Source organism: Girardinichthys multiradiatus, chromosome 7 (assembly GCF_021462225.1).
Source record: "Girardinichthys multiradiatus isolate DD_20200921_A chromosome 7, DD_fGirMul_XY1, whole genome shotgun sequence".
In the NCBI taxonomy this organism is placed as follows: Eukaryota; Metazoa; Chordata; class Actinopteri; order Cyprinodontiformes; family Goodeidae; genus Girardinichthys; species Girardinichthys multiradiatus.
In genome coordinates this window covers 10,184,702-10,209,623 of record NC_061800.1, presented here as the reverse complement: position 1 = coordinate 10,209,623, position 24,922 = coordinate 10,184,702, and the positions used below count along the sequence as shown (strand labels likewise).

At 37.9% G+C, this 24,922-nt stretch overlaps 1 protein-coding gene and 1 long non-coding RNA gene across 2 annotated transcripts; one reads left to right on the top strand and one right to left on the bottom strand.

The window, feature by feature from the left end:
* Nucleotides 1–2,287: 2,287 nt before the first annotated feature.
* On the bottom strand, nucleotides 2,288–19,592 carry LOC124871392. The gene is made up of 6 exons (XM_047370659.1): nucleotides 19,502–19,592; nucleotides 18,440–18,572; nucleotides 15,891–16,135; nucleotides 5,912–5,938; nucleotides 5,466–5,651; nucleotides 2,288–2,347 (listed from the first exon to the last, which is right to left on the bottom strand). Exons 1-6 carry the CDS (start codon nucleotides 19,590–19,592, stop codon nucleotides 2,304–2,306), a joined length of 726 nt encoding a protein of 241 aa, XP_047226615.1. The 3' UTR covers nucleotides 2,288–2,303.
* Nucleotides 13,414–14,357, top strand: LOC124871860. The gene is made up of 4 exons (XR_007039133.1): nucleotides 13,414–13,457; nucleotides 13,537–13,637; nucleotides 13,740–13,845; nucleotides 14,311–14,357. It is a non-coding gene; the product is annotated as an uncharacterized LOC124871860 (long non-coding RNA).
* Nucleotides 19,593–24,922: the final 5,330 nt, after the last annotated feature.

The following is a 24,922-nucleotide window of genomic DNA, read 5'->3' as shown; positions in this document are numbered from 1 at the left end:
TCTTGTGAAACAAAGCTAAAAACAAACAAACAGCTTCATCTTCCAGCATCCCCGCATTTTGCTGCACTTCTGGGGCGTTTTTCCTAGCACCCCATAGAAGAAATGATACAGTCGATTGAAATGTTGAATGAAAGTAAGTTGGTGGAAATGTTTTCATAATTCAGGTTGCATGTATATATGCAACCTGAATATAGGCACACAGTATTAAGTAAAACTAACATGGATAATACAATTTGTTAAGAATATATATTCGTACTCGTACTCGTCGTCTTCCGCTTATCCGGGACCGGGTCGTGGGGGCAGCAGAGTCAGCAGAGACGCCCAGACGTCCCTCTCCCCAGACACCTCCTCCAGCTGCTCCGAGTGGAGCCCAAGGCATTCCCAGGCCAGCCGAGAGACAGAGTCCCTCCAGCGTGTCCTGGGCCGTCCCCTGGGCCTCCTCCCGGTGGGACGTGCCTGGAACACCTCCTGAGGAAGGCGTCCAGGAGGCATCCGGTATAGATGCCCGAGCCACCTCAACTGGCTCCTCTCGATGTGGAGGAGCAGTGGCTCTACTCCGAGCCCCTGCCGGATGTCCGAGCTCCTCACCCTATCTCTAAGGGAGTGCCCGGCCACCCTACGGAGGAAGCTCATTTCAGCCGCTTGTATCCGGGATCTCGTTCTTTCAGTCATGACCCAAAGTTCATGGCCATAGGTGAGGGTAGGAACGTAGACCGACCAGTAAATTGAGAGCTTTGCTTTTCGGCTCAGCTCTCTCTTCACCACAACAGACCGGCACAGTGCCCCCATTACTGCGGCAGCCGCACCGATCCGTCTGTCGATCTCCCGCTCCATTTTTCCCCCACTCGTGAACAAGAATGTATATTGATATATTTAATTTTTTTTCCTCCACATCAAGGAGGCTAGCGCTCTAGCACCTCTTATAGTTCAACCGCCAATGCTGCTTGATTTGAATTTGTTACATTTCAAAATTGTATGCGCAAAAATCCTCAATGTGGAGCAAGAGAATGACCATACTAATTGCACAGATAAGATGAACTTCATAATTAAAATAGTTTTATACAGTTTTAGAAAAATAAAAAAAGAGAGAAATGTATTTCATTATTTACACCTTTATTGACCCAGAAAATTAAATACAGTTGAGCTTTAGAATCTTTTAAAAGATCAAGTCCAAGGTAGGCAACAGCTGAGATTGTGTTAAAATTATGACACCTATACAGTGAAAGAACATGCACAATACATGCAACCAGCAACATGGCCATTGCAAACAAGAAGACACCAGAGTAATATGAATTCAATCAATGAGAAGCTAGATATACTGTATGTATGTGTGTGTGTGTCCATTACTTTCTGATTTTTAATTGGTACTGTTTGTTGATCTCATTTTTAGCTCAAAGTAACTCAAACAAAAGCACCAGAAACAAAACTACAGCAAGAATTGCGAAAACTAAAAGCAACACATTCCTAAGCTGTGGATTCTTTCCATTCTGTTGGAAATACTCTTGCATTTTAAAGACTGCTTCTGTGTTCTTAGAACAGGTGAGTAACCCCTGCATACTTTCATGATAGAGAACATGAACTTCCAACTTAATGTCTGGATAGTCTTCCGACCAACTCTTCCCAGCGGTTGAGTAGTCAACATCTCGGGTGTGGTGCATCAATACTAGGATGATCCTTTTATTATTAGCTGTGGAAACAAAAAAAAAGTAATGACATATGACCACTTAAATCTGTATCAAAAAAAGCCATGAGCTTTCAGCACAAATGTTTCCCAGAGAAAACTTAACTTATTACTAGCCCCCCCCCCAAACACATAGTTTGAAAGTCGTTTCTGTTATATTAATACTTCTAGATATAGCTGGAACTCATAAGGACCAAGGGAGGGAAGCACATTACGATCCCACCTGATAAACTAGCTCCTGTGAGGTTCAGAGGGAGGGATGCCAACCAGTGTATTGTCCAACCCCTGTGTGTGTGTGTGTTGTCCATTGTCCACACAGGGGTTGGACAATGAAACTGAAACATCTGTCATTATAGTGTGGGAGGTTTCATGGCTAAATTGGACCAGCCTGGTAGCCAGTCTTCATTGATTGCACATTGCACCAGTAAGAGCAGAGTGTGAAGGTTCAATTAGCAGGATAAGAGCACAGTTTTGCTCAAAATATTGAAATGCACACAACATTATGGGTGACATACCAGAGTTAAAAAGAGGACAAATTGTTGGTGCACGTCTTGCTGGCGCGTCTGTGACCAAAACAGCAAGTCTTGGTGATGTATCAAGAACCACGGTATCCAGGGTAATGTCAGCATACCACCAAGAAGGACGAACCACATCCAACAGGATTAACTGTGGACGCAAGAGTAAGCTGTCTGAAAGGGATGTTCGGGTGCTAACCCGGATTGTATCCAAAAAACATAAAACCACGGCTGCCCAAATCACAGCAGAATTAAATGTGCACCTCAACTCTCCTGTTTCCACCAGAACTGTCCGTCGGGAGCTCCACAGGGTCAATATGCACGGCTGGGCTGCTATAGCCAAACCTTTGGTCACTCATGCCAATGCCAAATGTCTGTTTCAATGGTGCAAGGAGCGCAAATCTTGGGCTGTGGACAATGTGAAACATGTATTGTTCTCTGATGAGTCCACCATTACTTTTTTCCCCACATCCGGGAGAGTTACGGTGTGGAGAAGCCCCAAAGAAGCGTACCACCCAGACTGAAGCATGGGGATGGATCAGTGATGGTTTGGGCTGCCATATCATGGCATTCCTTGGACCAATACTTGTGCTAGATGGGCGTGTCACTGCCAAGGACTACCGAACTATTCTTGAGGACCATGTGCATCCAATGGTTCAAACATTGTATCCTGAAGGTGGTGCCATGTATCAGGATGACAATGCACCAATACACACAGCAAGACTGGTGAAAGATTGGTTTGATGAACATGAAAGTGAAGTTGAACATCTCCCATGGCCTGCACAGTCACCAGATCTAAATATTATTGAGCCACTTTGGGGTGTTTTGGAGGAGCGAGTCAGGAAACGTTTTCCTCCACCAGTATCACGTAGTGACCTGGCCACTATCCTGCAAGAAGAATAGCTTAAAATCCCTCTGACCACTGTGCAGGACTTGTATATGTCATTCCCAAGACGAATTGATGCTGTATTGGCCGCAAAAGGAAGCCCTACACCATACTAATAAATGATTGTGGTCTAAAACCAGGTGTTGTATGGGGGTGGATCTGTGTGCGGTCGTGTTGATAGCATTTTTTTTTAATTTGCTGTTACTGTTTAGATAATATCTCTCCTTTCTCCTTGTCTTTCCGTCATCTTGACTGCTTAAGACACTCTGCTCACTAAAAGTCCTCCTGACTACTCCTAACATCTCCTCACTTTAGGAGCTTTCTTAAGGCCTAAGATGCTGGGAGGGAACACAGGGAGGGAAATTTCTAAGAAAAATCATAGGATTCGAGAAATTCTAAGTTTGTTCTTAGAATGACATCACTAGGAGCTACTTTTGACCCAAAGACTCTTTGTGAATATGGGCCTGGATCTTTTTCTCCTTAGCTCAAGTGAGACCCCTCTCACATTGTCTGTAGTTTAGGAGGGGCATTATTTTACTAACAGACACTGAATTTGGGGATTTGATATGGTTATGTCTAACAATAGTTGATTTATAGACCTTACAGCTCAATCTTTGAGGTTGAATGAGTGTAAAAATATAATGAAGCAGTAGCACTGTAAATACCATTTAGGAGATCTGATTGTCCAAATATAATGATTACAGTTTTATTTTTGTTCAAATTAATTAGGTTTTTTCTGTCCATATTTGTAAATCCCTGAGGCAATCTTGAAAGGCAAGTTTGTCTTTTGGGATTCATTTTCAGTAAGCATAATATTAACTTCCCCTGTTTTGCTTATGACATGTTCATCTAAGTAAACAACCTTTCAAAAAGCCTTTGCAAAGAAAAGTGGATGAGACATAGTATGGAGGCTACCTGTACCCCACAGGTTAAATTAGACAAAGAATAAGATTATTTTTCTAAATGAACTGAAAAACCTGCATTACTCAGGTTTGACTTGAACCAGCTCATGGTTGAACCTTTAACACCAATAGAGACTCAAGACATGAAATAAGGAAACTGTGATCGATGGTATCAAAGACTGAAGACAGGTTTTGGAAAACAAGGACAACAGATTTCCTTTGACTTTGCAAACCCTATTGTCTGTCTATTAATACAACATTTCTGATACTGAAATCTCTGGAACATTTCTAACAATGTACTCATGTTTAGTTCAATCTGTTCCTGGTCTGCAGGCTCTGGAATTTTTGAGGGGTTGAATGATTAATTCTGTTGTGCTAAGAGAAACGGAGCTTCTCGCAGTATATGTAGACAGTCAATGGTTGCCGTTTTTACTCGATCGTCACATTTAAGACCTCACACCTGGAACAAGTAACACTGTATTTAATGAATTTGATATATCCAAAATATTGCCCAGCCCTAATTCAAGCCAAACTACTCATGTGTAAAAGTAACTGCCTGGTTAACTGATTGTACCACCCTTGGTAGCAACAACTGCAAAACTATTTTATAAAAAAAGAAACCAAAAAAAACCCCCCAACTATGATCAAGTGCGCATTGTAGCAAAGAGTCTTTAACTGTGGAGGAAGGTCTTGCCACAGAGTATCATTCAGATGTAAGTTTGGATTTTCATAAAGCCACTCTGAGACCATTTTATTTTTTTAGCTATTCAGATGTGTACCCCCATGTTTGACTGTTGGTACGATGTTCTGCATTAGGTTTATGTGCCAGATGTTGCAGAAGATAGACCTTCCAATTTTTTCTCGTCAGTCCAAAAAATATCTTCCCTAAAGTTTTGGGGAATATTAACTGTTTTTTGTCCTTGAAATTCTTTTATAGATGTCATTATTGCCCATTCTTTTTATTTTGGAACCATTAACACTGACCTTAATTGAAGCAAGTGTGGCCTGCAGTACTTTACATGATGTTCTGGATTCCTTTTGGACCTCCCGGATGAGTCTTTGATGTACTCTTGGAGTAACATCAATCGGTCAGACACTCCGGGGAAGTTTCCACTAGTCTTCCATGTATTTCCCATTGTTTGATAAACATATAGCTTGTAGTTTGTTGGGGGTTTCAAATCCTTAGAACACTTTCTAGACTGATGGATGTCAATGACTTTGTTTCTCATCTGTTCTTGAATTTCTTTAGAAATTGGCATTATGTGTTACTTTTTGAGATCTTTTAGCCTACTTCATGTTGTCGGATAGGATTTTGGTGTGGCTAGTGAAACTGAACTAAACTTTAAAATTTCTGTTAATCACAGTTAATTTATAATTTTACAAGTGGGGAAAGCACATTTTCAACATTGATCAAGGTTAGTTTAGCTTTTTTCCCCTTAATAAATTAAATCATCACTTGAAAATGTTGCCTGATTACTTACATGGAATGTTCTGCATGGCTGCCTCCACATCTGAACCGACACGGGATGTGATTGGACAGAAAACAATGAGGCATTGACCATCCTGGTTTGTGCCCTCCAGCTTTACCTTCCTTTTTACTTGGTCCATCAGAGCTACATCAGCACCACAGGTTTCCCCTGTAGTGATTGTCTCGACTTGAACTGGTTCTGTTTAACAAAAGATTAAGCAGAAAAAAACATGAACAAAACAGAGCAAATCAGAACAAGATGCTTATTTACATGGTAAATAGTAAATAGCCTGTATTTGAATATTGTACTTTACATTATGATCAGTCATCCCACCATTCATGCACACATTTACACTCTGACTGTGGTAAGCTACATTGAGGCCACAACTGCCCTGGGGCAGACTGACAGAAGTGAGGCTGCCATACAATCGGCACCACTGGGCTGAGATGATCACTCACTTGAAAGACATGGCATCTTCTGGCTTCCTTCAAAAACAAACATAACAAACATGATTAGATCCATTAATCCAACATTCATTGTCAATAGTTGCAGTACCTTGTCTGATGTTGGTTTAAAAATACTTTTTTAAAGTAAGTTATCCAATAAATTGGAACATTATTGGGAAATAAATGTATTTGGCAAATACTTAATTCTCCATAGTGTTCAGATCAGGTAAGCTTTTTTGCCAATCAAGCACAGTGATATGGTCCTAAACCAGGTATTGTTACGTTTGGCAGCATGCGCAGGTGCCAAGTCCTGTTTTTATTTTTAACCAGTTTTTCATTCCCCTCAACTTTCCATTGATGTGTTTGGATATTTTAATTAATAATTCTTTTAAATTTAATTAATTAATTTAATTTGATTAATTTAATTTTAAATTTTAATTTGAATAACTTATTTTAGACAATGATTTCAGACAATGACAAATAACAGTAGATAAATAAATCAATTTCAGAAATACTTAAAACAAACAAACAAATATCCAAATGACATATGAAGAAGTGTTTGGTAAACATTACATTAAATTTCCAGTTCCGAATAAATTAATTTAATTTGAACATAAATAGAAACTAGTAAAATAAACATTTTCCAATAATTAAACTTGTCCTTATATTTAACCTGAGATCTGACATTGAAGATTGATTAATATAAATTATCTGAAAAGGGGTATGAAAAAGTAAAACTTATTTTTCATACCCCTTCTCCCTCTAATTGCACTTAGATTAACTTTAAGTAACCTTCCCGATTAACATCTATGTTTTTGATCCAAAATTCACAAAAAAAAAAGAAATAATAATAATATATATATATATATATATATATATATATATATATATATATATATATATATATATATATATATAGGTCCTTCTCAAAAAATTTGCATATTGTGATAAAGTTCATTATTTTCCATAATGTCATGATGAAAATTTAACATTCATATATTTTAGATTCATTGCACACTAACTGAAATATTTCATGTCTTTTATTGTCTTAATACGGATGATTTTGGCATACAGCTCATGAAAACCCAAAATTCCTATCTCACAAAATTAGCATATCATTAAAAGGGTCTCTAAACGAGCTATGAACGTAATCATCTGAATCAACGAGTTAACTCTAAACACCTGCAAAAGATTCCTGAGGCCTTTAAAACTCCCAGCCTGGTTCATCACTCAAAACCCAAATCATGGGTAAGACTGCCGACCTGACTGCTGTCCAGAAGACCACTATTGACACCCTCAAGCAAGACGGTAAGACACAGAAAGAAATTTCTGAACGAATAGGCTGTTCCCAGAGTGCTGTATCAAGGCACCTCAGTGGGAAGTCTGTGGGAAGGAAAAGGTGTGGCAGAAAACGCTGCACAACGAGAAGAGGTGACCGGACCTTGAGGAAGATTGTGGAGAAGGGCCGATTCCAGACCTTGGGGGACCTGCGGAAGCAGTGGACCGAGTCTGGAGTAGAAACATCCAGAGCCACCGTGCACAGGTGTGTGCAGGAAATGGGCTACAGGTGCCGCATTCCCCAGACCTGGGCTACAGAGAAGCAGCACTGGACTGTTGCTCAGTGGTCCAAAGTACTTTTTTCGGATGAAAGCAAATTCTGCATGTCATTCGGAAATCAAGGTGCCAGAGTCTGGAGGAAGACTGGGGAGAAGGAAATGCCAAAATGCCAGAAGTCCAGTGTCAAGTACCCACAGTCAGTGATGGTCTGGGGTGCCGTGTCAGCTGCTGGTGTTGGTCCAATGTGTTTTATCAATGGCAGGGTCAATGCAGCTAGCTATCAGGAGATTTTGGAGCACTTCATGCTTCCATCTGCTGAAAAGCTTTATGGAGATGAAGATTTCATTTTTCAGCATGACCTGGCACCTGCTCACAGTGCCAAAACCACTGGTAAATGGTTTACTGACCATGGTATCACTGTGCTCAATTGGCCTGCCAACTCTCCTGACCTGAACCCCATAGAGAATCTGTGGGATATTGTGAAGAGAACGTTGAGAGACTCAAGACCCAACACTCTGGATGAGCTAAAGGCCGCTATCGAAGCATCCTGGGCCTCCATAAGACCTCAGCAGTGCCACAGGCTGATTGCCTCCATGCCACGCCGCATTGAAGCAGTAATTTCTGCCAAAGGATTCCCGACCAAGTATTGAGTGCATAACTGTACATGATTATTTGAAGGTTGACGTTTATTGTATTAAAAACACTTTTCTTTTATTGGTCGGATGAAATATGCTAATTTTGTGAGATAGGAATTTTGGGTTTTCATGAGCTGTATGCCAAAATCATCCGTATTAAGACAATGAAAGACCTGAAATATTTCAGTTAGTGTGCAATGAATTTAAAATATATGAATATTAAATTTTCATCATTACATTATAGAAAATAATGAACTTCATCACAATATGCTAATTTTTTTAGAAGGACCTGTACATCCACATACATACATATACATCCACATACATTCATATACATCCACATACATCCACATACATATATATACATCCACATACATACATACATCCACATACATATATATACATCCACATATATGCATGTAGCTGCACACATACATACCTACACACACAAACACACCACACATCATGCCTAAATCCACATTCACACTCATGTATATCGGCACTAAGAACCCCCCAAACCCCCAATCATCAGCACCACAATCCAACACCACAGTTCCACCACCAGCTCCCCCCACCAATCCCAACCCCACACACCACAGCGTAAGGAGGCGGATAAGATCCCCGGGAACCCCTGAACTAGCAAGCCGTCCACAAGAGTCCCCTGAACCCTGACCTGCCCCCCACCACCACGAAGCACAGAGCGAGGAGCAGCGAGAGAAGCCAGGCTTCAACAACTGCAGCGTCAGGCTACAGCAACAGAGGACCAGGAGCAGAGAAGAGGGCCCAGCACCCCCCATGCAGACACACAGCAGACACACACACACACACACACACACACTGCTCAGATATGATACCATTCACTTCACCTCCTCATCCCAGTACCTGTTCAAAAACATCAGTTTGAGCCTTTTTTTTAAAAAACAGACTCATGCTTGAACATTGCTTCAACTCTTTTTGGAGTTTATTCCAGACCTTCACACCACTGACTGAAATGCACATTCTCTTCATGATGGTTTGAACCCTCATGGTTCTGAAATTGAGATTTTCCCTGTAGTCATAACCCACCACTCTATCAGTGAACAGCTTTTGAATATTTTCTGGTAGTTGTTTATTTCTAGCTTTATACATCAGCTGAGCTGTTTGTAATTCTATCAGATCTGGGAGTTTGAGGAGGCAGGACTCTATAAATAGTATGTTAGTAAGGTCGTGGAATCCTGCCTTATGAACCATTCTGATGGCCCTTTTTTGTAATGTGCATAATGGTCGCAGTGAGGTTTTATAGGTGTTGCCCCATATTTCCACACAATAACTCAAGTAAGGTAATATAAGTGAACAATACAGAATATGAAGAGGAGCATGATTTAGAAAATATTTAGCTTTTCTGAGAACAGCAATACTTCTGGATATTTTTGTTTGAATGTATTTTAAATGAGGTCTCCAGCAAATCGTATTGTCTATCATTACTCCCAAAAACTTAATTTCCTTAACTCTCTCTACTGTCATATTATCTATTAGGATCTGAACATTTGTTCTGTTTCCGCAGTTTCCAAACAACATAAACTTGGTTTTATCCAAATTTAATGATAATTTGTTAATATCAAACCATATCTTAAGTTGACATAACTCTAAGTTGATTTCAGCCATAAGCTGATCCAAATGATCACCTGTACAAAAGATATTAGTATCAACTGCAAACAAAACAAATTTAAGTATTTTAGAAACGTTACAGATGTCATTAATGTAAAGAATAAACAATTTTGGCCCCAGTACTGACCCCTGGGGGACACCACAAACAATGTCCAAGCATGGTGACTGGCAGTCAACCATTTGCACAAATAGTTGCCTGTTGCTTAGATAACTTTCCATCCAGTGCAGAACTACTCCCCGGATGCCATAGCGCTCCAATTTCTTAATTAATATTTCATGATTTATTGTGTCAAAAGCTTTTTTGAGATCAATAAATACACCGACTGCAGATTTCTTATTATCTAAGGCGCCGGTGACTTTCTCTATCAATTCCATGACTTCCATTGCTGTAGATCTTTGTGATCTGAATCCATACTGACTTTCAGAAAGCAGATTATGTTTATTAATGAATGTATCTAATCTACTCACAAATAATTTCTCCAAAATTTTGAAAAACTGTGGAAGTAGAGAAACAGGCCTATAATTTGTGAAATGGTGTCTGTCCCCAGATTTATAAAGTGGAATAACTTTGGCAATTTTCATCTTTTCTGTAAATTTACCCGATTGAAGTGACAGATTACAGATGTAAATCAGAGGCTGGATAATTTCCTCAATTACTTTCTTGATTATTGTCATATCAATACCATCACAATCAGTTGACCTTTTGCTTTTACATTTATTGACAATATCTATAATTTATTTTCCTCCCACTGCAGTGAGAAACATAGAATAAGGATTTCTACTGATTAATGTTTCATTCAGAGCTCCAGTTGTTGTAGGATCAGGGATTTTTTTCTGCCAGTTTGGGTCGCACACTCACAAAACATTTATTGAAATTCTGAACGTCATTACTGTCCTCCAAATTGCCATCATTATTTATAAAAAACTGCGGAAAATTAATTTTTCCCGAGTTTTTCTTGATATTATTATTTAATACTTTCCAAATCCCTTTGATGTCTATCTTATTTCTATCTAATAATTTACTGTAGTAATCCAGTTTAGTTATTCATAGAATAGCAGTTAATTTATTCTTATATTTCTTATATCTGTTCTCCGTCTCCAAGGATCTATACTTTATGAAATCTCTATAAAGTTTGTTCTTTTTTTTCCAGGCATTTTGCAAACCCTTTGTGATCCATGAAGCTTCTGAGTATTTGTTTTTGTGAAAGTACATTATTAATGGACAGTTTTTATCGTATAATACTTTAAAAGTACTTAGAAAATTTTCATATGCTATATCAACATTATCTTCGTGCAAAACAGACTCCCAGTTGTGTTTCAGTAAATCATCTTTGAAAGATATGACTGATTCCTCTGTTCTTACTCTTTTAAAGTGTGGATTACTTTTAACCTTATTGTTTATATAGAAACTGTCGCTTTCAACAAAGACTGGAAGATGATCACTAATATGCTGAATAATTAATCCACTTATTGTATTGTACTGCTTCTCTGAACCTCATGATGATTGCCGGTGTTGTGCGAAATTCTGTTCCCCTGAAATATTCTGTTCCCCCTGTGTCGGGAGCGCGCACTGCAGCCAGAGAGGCTGATCTGACCGTCTTCACAGCTTTTCTGATCGATTTGTCGGTAAAACGATGAAACGTATTCATGTCAATGTTGTTAATTTTTAATCAACAGCTTCTAAAAAAAATAAATAAATACAAAATGAACCTGGTCTTGTGAGGTTGTTTTTGCACAGTTTCGTGTTGTTTGTCTTTTCCAACTTGTGTCATGTTCACTTTAACCTGACGGACATCAGTCAGCCACCAAACACTGTTTTCCAACACATCGTGTTTATTTCTACTTTTTTATTACTGATATAAAACAATGGATGCTCACTCTGTTGTCTTCCTGAATAGATGAGAGTGTAGCTTATTTTTCTGGTAAATCGCGTTCTAATGTAAAATATGACAAAATACTGGATTTATAAAAGACATTTTACTGCTCTGATAACGGTACTGTCTGATGTTTTGTTTAAAATAATCTGCTCTAGTATTATTTAAGTACTTTACATATTCCTATATTAAACATACTGTACCTGTCATGTATGAGAACATATTTCCTCTCTTTTAAAAAGAGGGGAAAATATTTATAGGAACATCATAGGGGAACACAGTATTCCAGCCTGGCGCTCACACCTCGTAATGTTTTGTTGCCCCATGGGACAGAGATTAACCAATCACCTTATATTTTGGGTGGGTCATTCCTCACATCATACACAACTATTCTTGTGAATGTGGAAACATTTACTCTTTCTTTGCCATAATTACAGGGAGGAACAGAATATTTCAGACCGCTGAAATAATCAGCGGTCTGTTCCCATGTCTCTATAACATGGGAACAAATTATATTTTCAACAAGTCCTTCACTGGGTTTATTCCACTCATCATGGACAACAAGTCCTGTGAATTTGGAAACATTTGCACCACCCCCTGCTACAGTTGCACCTCCCTCACCTCCCCCCACCTATAACTCATCTTCAGTCTGCTACCCCTCAAAGAAAAACTCTAACTGAGAAATGTACGTTTATTGTTTGATTTTTAAAAATGTATATCAAACTACATTGCTTAAATATGTCAATTTCAGTTAGCATACATATGTATGTCTCACAAAGACCCTATGTCTTTGTACAACTATGTTGTTGTCTTGTTTTAGACTAAAGAAAAATGAAAATCAATCAATATAATTCATACTGCAAGCTTTATTATTAATTTCTGGGTTGAAAATAGCTGACTTCATCAATGAAGTTTCTACTTTCTCATACTCCAGTAATCTGATTTTCAGAATGGTGGATAACATAAACAGTATTTCTTTTTAATTACAGGAAATAGGTGTCATGATAACTGAACTTATCTTTAACTTTTGTTTTGTCTTTCTCTACCCCCTACCCCTTCCTCATCATTAGATGTGCATGATGCTTTCACGGGAAAAGACGTCCATGTCCTTCTGTCGAGAGAGAAGGCATACAAGTTGTTTTACTCTGATATAAGTAAAATTGGTCCTAATATGGAACTGGAGAGTGAGGTACAACGAATATATTGTTTTTAAATTTCAAAGTTGTTACAGTATTTTGCTAATCTTTTGTCTTTTAATACATATGCAGTCTATTAATGCATTTATTGCTATAATCGTGAAGGATTACAACATCTAGAATACAGGTCAGGCTGCTTTTATTGATTCATTTGCAATGACAGCAATGTGGCAGGGAAAAAGTCCAAGATTAAAGGTATTCTACTATGTGTTTATGTGTGAGTTTTCCATGTGGTAATAACAGTTTTGAATCAATGATAAGATAATATGTTATTGGTTGTGATATTTATTCTTGAATATATATTACCAGGTTTTGCTGTAGCATTTAGAGCAAATTCTAATCTTGGTACATTGTTTGTATTACTAAACATACATCTTTGGTTGGTGACATCAAAACATGTTTACTGCTTTTTTAAAACCACAGATGAACCCAAGGGATTATGTAGTAATTCTGGGAATTAATAATCGTCACAACCACTGGACATTAGTGGTAAGAATTTGTTTTTATATTTTAAAAATATCTTATATAATAGTTATGTCATAAGCAAAAACCACATGAAGACTGTTGATTGCACACTTATTAGGTGATCTACCTTGGATCCACTGGGGGAGTCAAAGCAAGACATCCAGAAATGTTTGCAAATCACAAGGTATGGGTAGATATGAAACGTTAACTTAAGCATTAAATTCAGATGACGGTTCTTCTTATTAATATACCTATATTAACAGGGCATTTATGAGAAAGAAGGGTTACAGTGCGGTGGACATGTGATACTGTCAAACATCCCAAACAACAGGACAGTACATTTTGTGGAGTATTTGCATTGAAGGTCCATACAAATTTTCACACAATGTATGATTATGATGTATATTGTGAAACATTTAAACTTTGTTATTAATTTAAAGCCATTAAATTAAGCTTTATATGTCAGTTTGCAGAAAGACTCCTTGCAAAAGAGGCTGTGGATTTCCCTGTTTTCACTGAGGCGGTCAACAGCCTCAGGTTTGACATTGCTGTGAGACTTCTCCTTAACAGTGGTGAGAAATCTAACATTGTTCTACCAAAATGTTCTTATTTTAAAGTTTGCATTAATTGTTATCTCGATTACAATTGTTTGCAGTTGTTGCTACAAAGATAGGAATACTTAGCCAAAAATAACTACATTGACAATAGGGTCTGCAATAACATTTGTTTAAGAACATTTTTCCTCTTTGTCCACAAATAAATAAATACAACCATTATATTTTCTGTTGTTATTAAACTTCATAATGCTACTTTTATCACTAATTATGTCCAAACGTGGTACATTCTCATAGACACCTCCTGAATAAATTGTGTTTGTGCTTACCACATCCTGTTTAATAGTTACCAGATAGTAACCAGATTTGCATCTTGAAGACAAACAAACTTTGAATCACAAAAGATTTGCAGAGTGAATATGCAAAAACAAGAAAAACTGTATATATAGGTATATTTTTATACTTCACATTTATTCTTATCAGATGACTTAGAAGACTTGTGCCACTTCTGCGGAGAGATGGAAAAAGAGACGGACTTGAACTGGGTAACAACATTTTAGAATTATTCAAACATGTATTGTTAGGAGGTTAAATGGAGAGGACCTAAACTGTAATTTTAACTTGCATAAGCAAGCTTTGATAGGATCCTGTCCTCCTGCGGACCGAAGTTGGAATAAGAAGGAATAGAAAATGAATGGATGTTATAATTGTAAAAATATATTTTTGCTGAAAATGCTTTAAATTATTTGTCCTTTTTCTAGATCCAATGTGAGATGTGCCTGAGGTGGTTTCATCAGGCATGTGTGGGAAGCCCACCAACAGAAAACACATTTAAGTGCTTTGCATGTTCTTTTTAGGTTTGTGTGTCTGCTGTGGTGTGCTTGTTTGTTTAGACTTTCTCTAAAAGTCAATAAATTACATTTTGAAAAATAAGCGTGATATTTTTCTTCACAAAACTTTTGTATAAGGTAACTAGGGGAAGAAAAGATCCAAAGTCTCAAAATGCACTAGATGTAACATCCATGAATCCTGTAAGTTATTTTGTTCCCATGTTATAGAGGGGGAACTGATTATTTCAGCTGTGTGAAACTCTGGCCTATAAAGAGCAAATGTTTCCAAATTCACAAGAATAGTTGTGTATGATGAGAGGAATAAACACAGTGAAGGACTTGTTGAAAATATAATTTGTTCCCATGTTATAGAGGGGGAACTGATTATTTCAGCGGTCTGAAATATTCTGTTCCCCCCTGTAACTCTGGCAAATAAAGAGTAAATGTTTCCACATTCACAAGAATAGTTGTGTATGATGTAAGGAATGACCCACCCAAAATATAAGGTGATTGGTTAATCCCTGTCCCATGGGGCAACAAAACATTACGAGGTGTGAGCGCCAGGCTGGAATACTGTGTTCCCCTATGATGTTCCTATAAATATTTTCCCCTCTTTTTAAAAGAGAGGAAATATGTTCTCATACATGACAGGTACAGTATGTTTAATATAGGAATATGTAAAGTACTTAAATAATACTAGAGCAGATTATTTTAAACAAAACATCAGACAGTACCATTATCAGAGCAGTAAAATGTATTTTATAAATCCAGTATTTTGTCATATTTTACATTAGAACACGATTTACCAGAAAAATAAGCTACACTCTCATCTATTCAGGAAGACAACAGAGTGAGCATCCATTGTTTTATATCAGTAATAAAAAAGCAGAAATAAACACGATGTGTTGGAAAACAGTGTTTGGTGGCTGACTGATGTCCGTCAGGTTAAAGTGAACATGACACAAGTTGGAAAAGACAAACAACACGAAACTGTGCAAAAACAACCTCACAAGACCAGGTTCATTTTGTATTTATTTATTTTTTCTAGGAGCTGTTGATTAAAAATTAAGTAACAACATGAATATGTTTCATCGTTTTACCGACAAATCGATCAGAAAAGCTGTGAAGACGGTCAGATCAGCCTCTCTGGCTGCAGTGCGCGCTCCCGACACAGGGGGAACAGAATATTTCATGGGAACAGAATTTCGCACAACACCTGTCTATCATCGTTACCTCGTCTCGGGAGAAGGTGGCACGCTACCACGGTGTCACAGTCCAGCTTTATCTTCTTTGACAAGAGGAAAGAGGCCACCTGTTCCTCCGTGGACTCCGTCACGCCGGGTGACGGCTCACCAGCCGGACAGGGCCCTGCCACCGCGCCGGTGTTGTGCCATAAAGTGACGGTCTGCCAAAAACGGATCGGGTAAGTTTGGGCGCGTCCCCGCGGAGGAGCGAGCAGCGAGAGGGGGAGGAGCTTGCTGCAGGAGCGCGCCCAATCTGTCAGCTGAGTGTCTGGTTGTGAGAGTTCTTTTTAGGTGGTTTAGCTCTTGAAGTCAACAAAAAAAAGACAAATAAAAGTTATATTTGTATGGTCAATATTACAGCAAAGGTGTGTCTCGTTTATCCTTTTCTCCTTATAAAACTTGCGACGTTCTCACCGTGAAAGTGTCGGTTTCACGCTTTCGTCGTTTGTCATAAATATCTGCATATTTACATTTTAAACTATAGCAGTAAAAATAAACTTTTGATCACTTATCTGCACTAACCTTGCTTAGATTTAGAAGCATTCTGTCTCGCAACTGTACTGTGATGGATGTAACTTAATAAATGCCAAAATAAAAAAAATAAAAAAAGTTTGTTGACCTATATTGTTTTTTAAGGGGGTTATTATTCATTTATTTTGAGAATTTTTTTTAAAAATTAGAACAGGTAGTGCCCAATGAAAACTTAGCAAAATTTCAAAATTATAAACTGTATTTTACTCAGAGGAAATATATTTTACAGATCTCACTGAAGGCATGAAGTCCCAACTGGCCAAAAATCAATGTTTTTCTCTGAAAAAAATTATTATGGCCAATATGTCCTGACCAATGAAATGTAATTTCTGCCTAAAATAACTTTGTTTTACTGATGAGGTGAATTTCACAGACCTCTCTGAATGCTCGCTGTGCACTTATAAAATTGCTAAAATAGCCAGAAATCTGGGTGTTTTTTGATTATGGCCGTTTTCTCTGACCATTGAAATGTAATTTCAGCCTAAAAGTGCTCTGCTTCAGGCTGATAAATTATATTTTACTGATCTTACTCAACACTGCCCATTACACACTAAATAAAATGCACAACATGAAAAATATGGCACTATTTTGTGTGCCAAAAGTGATCAAGGCTTTTTTTCTGACCCATGAAATGTTATTTCTTCCTAAAATAACTTTGTTTTACTGATGCGTATTCCATGGGTCATGGATTAAGCCATGATCAGTTTTTGGCAGGTGAAATACAACTAAATTGTACTTTCGGGGATCTTTTTCAGTGTGGGAGGGTCTGTGCTTAGCAAGATCTACTAAATATGATCCATTTTAATGAAATAAAGCATTTTTATGCAGAAATTGCATTTCATGGGTTATAGAATAAGCCATGATCAATTTCTGGCAGGTGAAATACCCCCATATTGTCCATTTGGGGACCTTTTTCAGTGTGTGATTGAATGTTTTTAGCAAGATCAGTAATTTATAATCCCCCTGAATGAAATAAAGTAATTTTAGACATAGTGTTTTATGGGTAAGAAAATATACCATGATCAATTTTTGGCAAAGGAAATAGTCCTATTTTGTCCATTTTGTGCATTTTATTTAGTGTCGGAGGTGCTGTGTTCAGTGAGATCAGTAAAATATAATCCCTCAGAGTGAAACAGAGTCATTTTAAGCAAAAATTACATTTCATGGGTCATAGAATAAGCCTTGATCACTTTTTGGCAAGTGAAATACTCCCATATTGTCCAAACTGGTCTTATTTTCTAGCGTAGGGTGGATTGTGTTCAGTAATACCAGTAAAATATAATCCCTTTGTATGAAATAAAATTATTTTAGGCAGAAATAACATTTTATGGGTCAGAAAACAAACCTTGATCACTTTTTGGCAGGTGAAATACCCAGGTATTGTCCAGGCTGGGCTTTTCTTTAGTGTGGGATGGATTGTGTTCAGCAAAATCGATAAAATATAATCCCTCTGAATGGAATAAAGTTATTTTAGGCAGAAATAGTTTTCATTGGGCACTACCTGTTCTAATTAAAAAAAAAAAATCTCAAAATAAATGAATAATAACCCCCTTAAAAAACAATATAGGTCAACAAACGTTTTTTTATTTTTTTTATTTTGGCATTTATTAAGTTACATCCATCACAGTACAGTTGCGAGACAGAATGCTTCTAAATCTAAGCAAGGTTAGTGCAGATAAGTGATCAAAAGTTTATTTTTACTGCTATAGTTTAAAATGTAAATATGCAGATATTTATGACAAACGACGAACGGGTGAAACCGACACTTTCACGGTGAGAACGTCGCAAGTTTTATAAGGAGAAAAGGATAAACGAGACACACCTTTGCTGTAATATTGACCATACAAATATAACTTTTATATGTCTTTTTTTGTTGACTTCAAGAGCTAAACCACCTAAAAAGAACTCTCACAACCAGACACTCAGCTGACAGGCTGGGCGCGCTCCTGCAGCAAGCTCCTCCCCCTCTCGCTGCTCGCTCCTCCGCGGGGACGCGCACAAACTTACCCGATCCGTTTTTGGCAGACCGTCACTTTATGGCACAACACCGGCGCGGTGGCAGGGCCCTGTCCGGCTGGTGAGCCGTCACCCGGCGTGACGGAGTCCACGGAGGAACAGGTGGCTTCTTTAAGAGTGGGGCCTGACACACAGTCCGGTGATGATCACATCGTTCATCCTGGTGTGCTGTTCCAAATCTGCCACGCGGTTCTCCAGAACGGCAATCCGCTTCTCCTTTTCTTCATTGAGAAGTCGCAAAGCTTTCACCTCTTCAACCAAGTTGTTAGGAATAACCTTTATTAATATGCTCATAGCTGTTTTTCCCATTTATACTATAGTGAAATAAAGTATAAGTTATAATGTTTCCCTTTTGTTACAATAGGATAATAAGCTCATAGACATACAGTACAAGGATAAATGGCCCAAGGTTTGTCATAAATGACCTGAAGCTGGGGCACTGGGGTAGATAGTGGAGCAGCTGGTATAACTTGTTTGATTAGAAACCTACAGCACACTTAGATTAAGTATGGACACCCGCTACTACACAATCTAACAGATAGACACCACAATGGTGACACATAGTCTACTGATAATCACTGAGGGAGAGCACATCCATTGCATTGGAGTGCCAGATATAAAACTACATGTGACCTTCTTTTGAGGCTCTTCATCATCCTCTAACAGACGGCGACGGTCTGAGACGGGAGCCTCAGCGCTGATCTCTGTAATCATTCTTCTGCCTTAATTTAGATTAAAAAGAGCTAAACGTTAGAAACTGGTTTAGAGTCGTTCCGTTAAGTGTCTTTAGATAGAGCGGTGACTGTTTCCGGGGTCCAAGGACCAGTGGAGCTCCAAGGCGTCTGACCGCCAACAGGGTGCGGTAGCTGTGGACAAAGTCCAGGATGTACTTTTGCTGGAGTCGGATGGCCGAGGTTTCTCCAGATAGAAAATCCAACGCTTTCCTTATCTCCTCAAAATCCTCCAAGGCTGGATTCTTCTTCGGGCCCACGATCCACTTCCGTAATCTTTAGTGTTGCTGCTCTACATTGGATCAGAAGCACTCTGACTCACAGAACAACGCCAGGTTTCCTTCTGTTCTGAGTGGATTGTGATACAGCAATCTCTTTTTTACAGCAATCTGAACAGCCAGCTTCTTTAGCATGAACTCTTGTGACTTACCCTTTGTTTGGAGGCTCTCAATCACTATCTCTTAAACAATTGTCAAGCCATAACTCTTGCCCATCATTGTATAACCAATAATATATTTATTTTGTATTTAAAATGCCCTAAATATAAGTCTTGAATAATATTCAAATTTCCTAAACTTATGGTTTGCATAAGCTGTGATGCACAGCCTGTGAGTCATAATGATCAAAATTGGCATAAATATGCACTTGATTTATATCACTGTGTGGTGGATCCATATAATACCTGAGTTTTACTTTTGAATTTATTTATTAAAATAAATTCAGTTTTTTATTATTTTTTATTTATTGAGATATCTCTACACCAATCCTTTTGTTCAAAGACAGTTCTAGTTAATTATTTACACAGGCAATGGACTGTCATGAATATCAAGATAAAGTAAGAGCCTCCTTTATTAACTGAAGCTGCTTCTGTTTTTCTATATCAACTAATGTTCACTAAAAACAATAAAACAGTTAAAAAGCTTGATTCCTACCTTTTCTGTATTGCTGCTTCTGCTAATGCTGCTGAGACTATAATGCTGCAAGTGAAGCTGCTCCATGAACAAACAGTTTACAAATCATCCTTTCACTTTCACTTTCTGACTCAAATAAGCCACATGGTTTACAAGAAGCCCAATAGAAAAAAGCTTACCTCTACATACTGCTTAACAGCTTAATTTGAAGTTTTGTACTATGCAGTATAAACAACAAACATGTGGGTTCTGTTGGTTCAATTAGGAAAGAGGTGAGTGTTAGGAATAACCTTTATTAATTTTCTCATAGCTGTTTTTCCCATTTATACTATAGTTAAGTAAAGTATAAGTTCTAATGTTTCCCTTTTGTTACAATAGGATAAGAAGCTCATAAACATACAGTACAAGGACAAATGGCCCAAGGTTTGTCATAAATGACCTGAAGCTGGGGCACTGGGGTAGATAGTGGAGCAGCTGGTATAACTTGTTTGATTAGAAACCTACAGCACACTTAGATTAAGTATGGACACCCGCTACTACACAACCTACCAGATAGACACCACAATGGTGACACATAGTCTACTGATAATCACTGAGGGAGAGCACATCCATTGCATTGGAGTGCCAGATATAAAAGTACATGTGACCTTCTATCAAGGCTCTTCGTCATCCTCTAACAGACGGCGACGGTCCGAGACGGGAGCCTCAGCGCTGATCTCTGTAATCATTCCTCTGCCTTAATTTAGATCAAAAAGAGCTGAACGTTAGAAACTGGTTGAGAGTCGTTCCTTTAAGTGTCTTTAGATAGAGTGGTGACTGTTTCCGGGGTCCAAGGACCGGTGGAGCTCCAAGGCGTCTGACCGCCAACAGGGTGCGGTAGCTTCGGACAAATTGGTGTTCCCGCCTGCGCCCTGGAAGCAGAAACCACTTTTGGATAGCATAGGGTTGCCACGGAAGGACAACACATCACAGCTGCGGCCGCAACAGGTAAGGAGATACCTATTAAAAATCTCCAGTGTTTTTCCTGTAAAAAAACTCTGGCTGTGTTGTTAGTTCTGAGTGAGCTGTTTTTGTAATTCTTGGAGGCAGAGAAATGGTTCAGAATAATTGTTGCGTACACATTAATAAGTGATAAGACGTGTTAATAGGCGGTGCGATTTTAACGGTGACAGCCCGGGAAGAACTGTACACTCTTCTAAAAGACAGCTAAAATCTAAGGAAGTAGGTTTTGAGTTCCTTTATTGTATGCAAGGGAAGATCGGTTTCCCTCGCACACAACATAAAAGCTACCTTCCCGAATGAGGCACGCAATACTTGGCTAAGGTTTGAACCGGTCCCGAGTTCCGCTTAACAAAATTCGAAAGCGCCGCCAAGGGGGATGTATTAGGTTTCGATAGCTCCTTGGACTTCTTAAAAGTCCTAAAAGCTGCTTACGTCCTTGTGAGTAAAACACGCAGAGATAAATGCGCATCCTCGGTTTAGGTTTCGATGGTTCCTGTTTGCTCTCATAAAGAGCACGAAAGCCACCACCGAGAGGGAGTCTTGAGTTTCGATAGCTCTCTAATTTTTCCATAAGAAACATTTAAAAGCCGCTGGCTCCTTTGTGAATGAACAGCTGTATAAAGATAAAAGTGTAACATCAACTGGCCAGTGTGGATGTGTGTGAGTCATAACAGTGAGCAGATGGAAGTGACGGGGGACACATTAGACTGACGGACCTTGACTGCTAAATGCCAAGCTAACAGACCCTAGCTCACTGAATAAACTCTATTGTGAATAAACTTTGGTGTCTGAGAGATAACAAAATAAGCTCTCATTTGGACCAGGAAACGGTGCTGTACCGCCTGGTTGGCCAGAGTGTGTGAATGTGTGTGAGGGAGAGAATGACTGAGACGTCACTAGAAAATGTGCTCCCTGCTTGTTCTGTAGGAGCAATGCTTGGAGACAGGGAGGAGAAACATATTAGCAAGTTTCAACCACAACAAGTTAAAATAACAGTTGTTTGGGTCCCGGAAATAATTGTTGACTCACCAGAAAAGGGTAAGAAATAATTTTAACCATTAAGTGACACAAAATAGTTCCTCTCTAAAAATGCTGTATTTGAAGGGTAATCAAACTTTATGTGGCCAATGTTCGTCCATTTTGTCTGTCTGTTTTTGTGAAATGAATGTCTGTTTCATGTTATGTAAAAATTAGGGGATATGTGGCAGGATACATTTAATTTAAATTGTTTTCTGATATGAAACTAATTGGAATTTTGAGTTTTTAGGTCTGGGGAAGCTGTCCTGACTATGGACTGCCTGCTTGAAAGCAAAAACATTTTAAACTATCTGACGGTCAGTGTTATTTATTAAATAAGGTATCACAATAATAATTAGAGGCTACAAGAGCAGGTCTGATCCAACAGTAGAATAATAATATTAGGTCAGTTCTTTATGATAACACGAAAGAAAGTGCCAGAAAGGGACAATCTCTGCCCTCACAACATGATTTTAATAGATGGTTTGACTTTTTCCAGTCAGAATGATCAAATTAGACTCAAAATTAACACAAGATGAAATGCACCTTAACAGAATTACAGAAGTGGACTAAATAGAAAAAAACTTTAGCTAAAGGAAACAAACTTTAGTTACTTGAAATAAATACAAAGTGTGATTAAAAAGGAAACTGTACAGTGTGTTTATAAAACTGGGACAAACTAAGATTATAAGACATAATGTGTCCTTCATTTTTGTGTTCATCAAATTCATTAAGCCTTCTAAACGGATGAGGAGTGAGTTTTTTCCACAGGACTCAGTTACAGTTAAATGTTATTGAACAGGATTTTAAAAAAATGGTATCTATGGTTCAGATTTAATACTTACATTCACAATTAAATGAACACAATACTCTGATCCTTTTTGATGCCTAAGAGACCAATCGAGGTATGGAAAGAGATTAAAATAAGCACTAGATCTAATGAAATTAGCACAAATTAGAAGAATAGGAACTAATACAAACTAGTGACACCATTCTTAAATATAATAAGGACTTACTGCATTAAAAAATATAGATAGATGTAAATAAAGCTAGATTAGAATAGAACATTCAGAGCCGTTATAATCTTGCTGACGAATACCACAAACATTTTCATGGAACCAGATGATTACGAGGGAGCAGCTTTATCAGACCCAAACAGAAACATTTGTAGAGCAGACCCAATGTCCTTCGACCAGATTTTGACTTTATTTAACCCTATCATGGCACATATTATGTATGGAAAGAAATAAAAAGTATAATTGGCAGCACTGACAACTGATTATTTCAAGGGTAACCCCTTGAAATGTACCATCTAATTTTTGACAGGGTCCTTGCAGAACAGAAGATGTTCTGTAAAACGAATCAAACAAATATGAGAAAATCACACAGGAATACCCACAACATTCTCAAGAATACACACGCACACAAACACACACTCTCACAACCACATAGTCACACACACAACCAAAATCACAACCACCAGCATAGCAACTGCATGACACACATCACAAGACACAAAATAAGACAACATACAGATAGAGTTCATGCGCACATCTCTGTGAGGATTAAGTCCAGAATAAGTGAACCTTTATTCTTACTGAAAGCAAGAGAAAGATGTTTTACAATAAAGTAAATATGAATAACAGTGATACAGTAAGTAAGTGAGGCAAAGTATTTAAGTTGATGAAGATTTAAACTGAAATGCAAAACGTCTCATTTTCCTAATTCTTGGTGTAAAACACAAAAAGATAACTGATCAGTATTTCTCAGGCCATATTGTGAATTGAATTGGATTAAGTATTTCTAAATACGCAGTATTTCAAAGTTTGAGAGGATGAAGATTAGTTTCTGTGGCATGGCCATAAATAACATTAGCGTGTTCTAGGATTGGCAGCACCAGATGTGGAAAACTCTTTTACGAGCTGGAAGGAAAAAACATTGTCAGAACGATAATGTGACAATTTTAAGGCAACAGGCTTTCAAACAATTTTAAATTTAGGATTTTAACTCGACCAGTTAGACTCAGATTTTATCTGACTCCAAAGGATGATTTGTCGAAAACTTTACAACAAATAATTGCAGTGATTAAACATGGAAAAACTTTCACTCATTTAAGACTTTCAGCAGTAGAAAAAATGCTGTTAACTTTATATAATTTGAACAGAATAAATCTACCATTGCCTTCTGACATGATTAAAAATAATGTCCTATGTTTAAAACGTGGTTTTCACCAAAAGTGGTAGTTGCATTAAATGATACAGTTGATTTAATTGATGGAATTAAAAGCAATAAAATGCCAGGCGAATTGTACATATCGATTTATGTCAAGTCAAATTTATTTATATAGCGCTTTCCAGCAACAAGGCACTCAGGACGTTGTGCATAAGGAGGGGCATTGCAGTGATACAAAATCAAATAACAGAGGTAAGAATAGAATGATGGATAAGAAAATGAAAATGAAAGTTGGACTGAAAACGTAACTAATAATGTTTAGATGTCAGAGTCATTATTTATGTATGAATAGGTTTATTGAGGTAGGCAGAAGTACAAATTAATTTTCAACTTTCACTACTTGATGCTGCAAAAGGGTAACAAGAGGCCAAGTATCCATAGTTTTTGTGTCAGACCACCAGGTGCTACAAAGGTAGGCTATCCTTTCCTTTTTCTGTTTATAACTAATATATTTGCTTTTTATCTTCTTTTACTCCTTAATAAGCTGTTACACAGCAAGACTGCAATGTCGTTTATTTTTGTCTTCTTTGTATAAAATAATAATGGAAATAACGATGTACAAATACAATTATGTGTTGCGA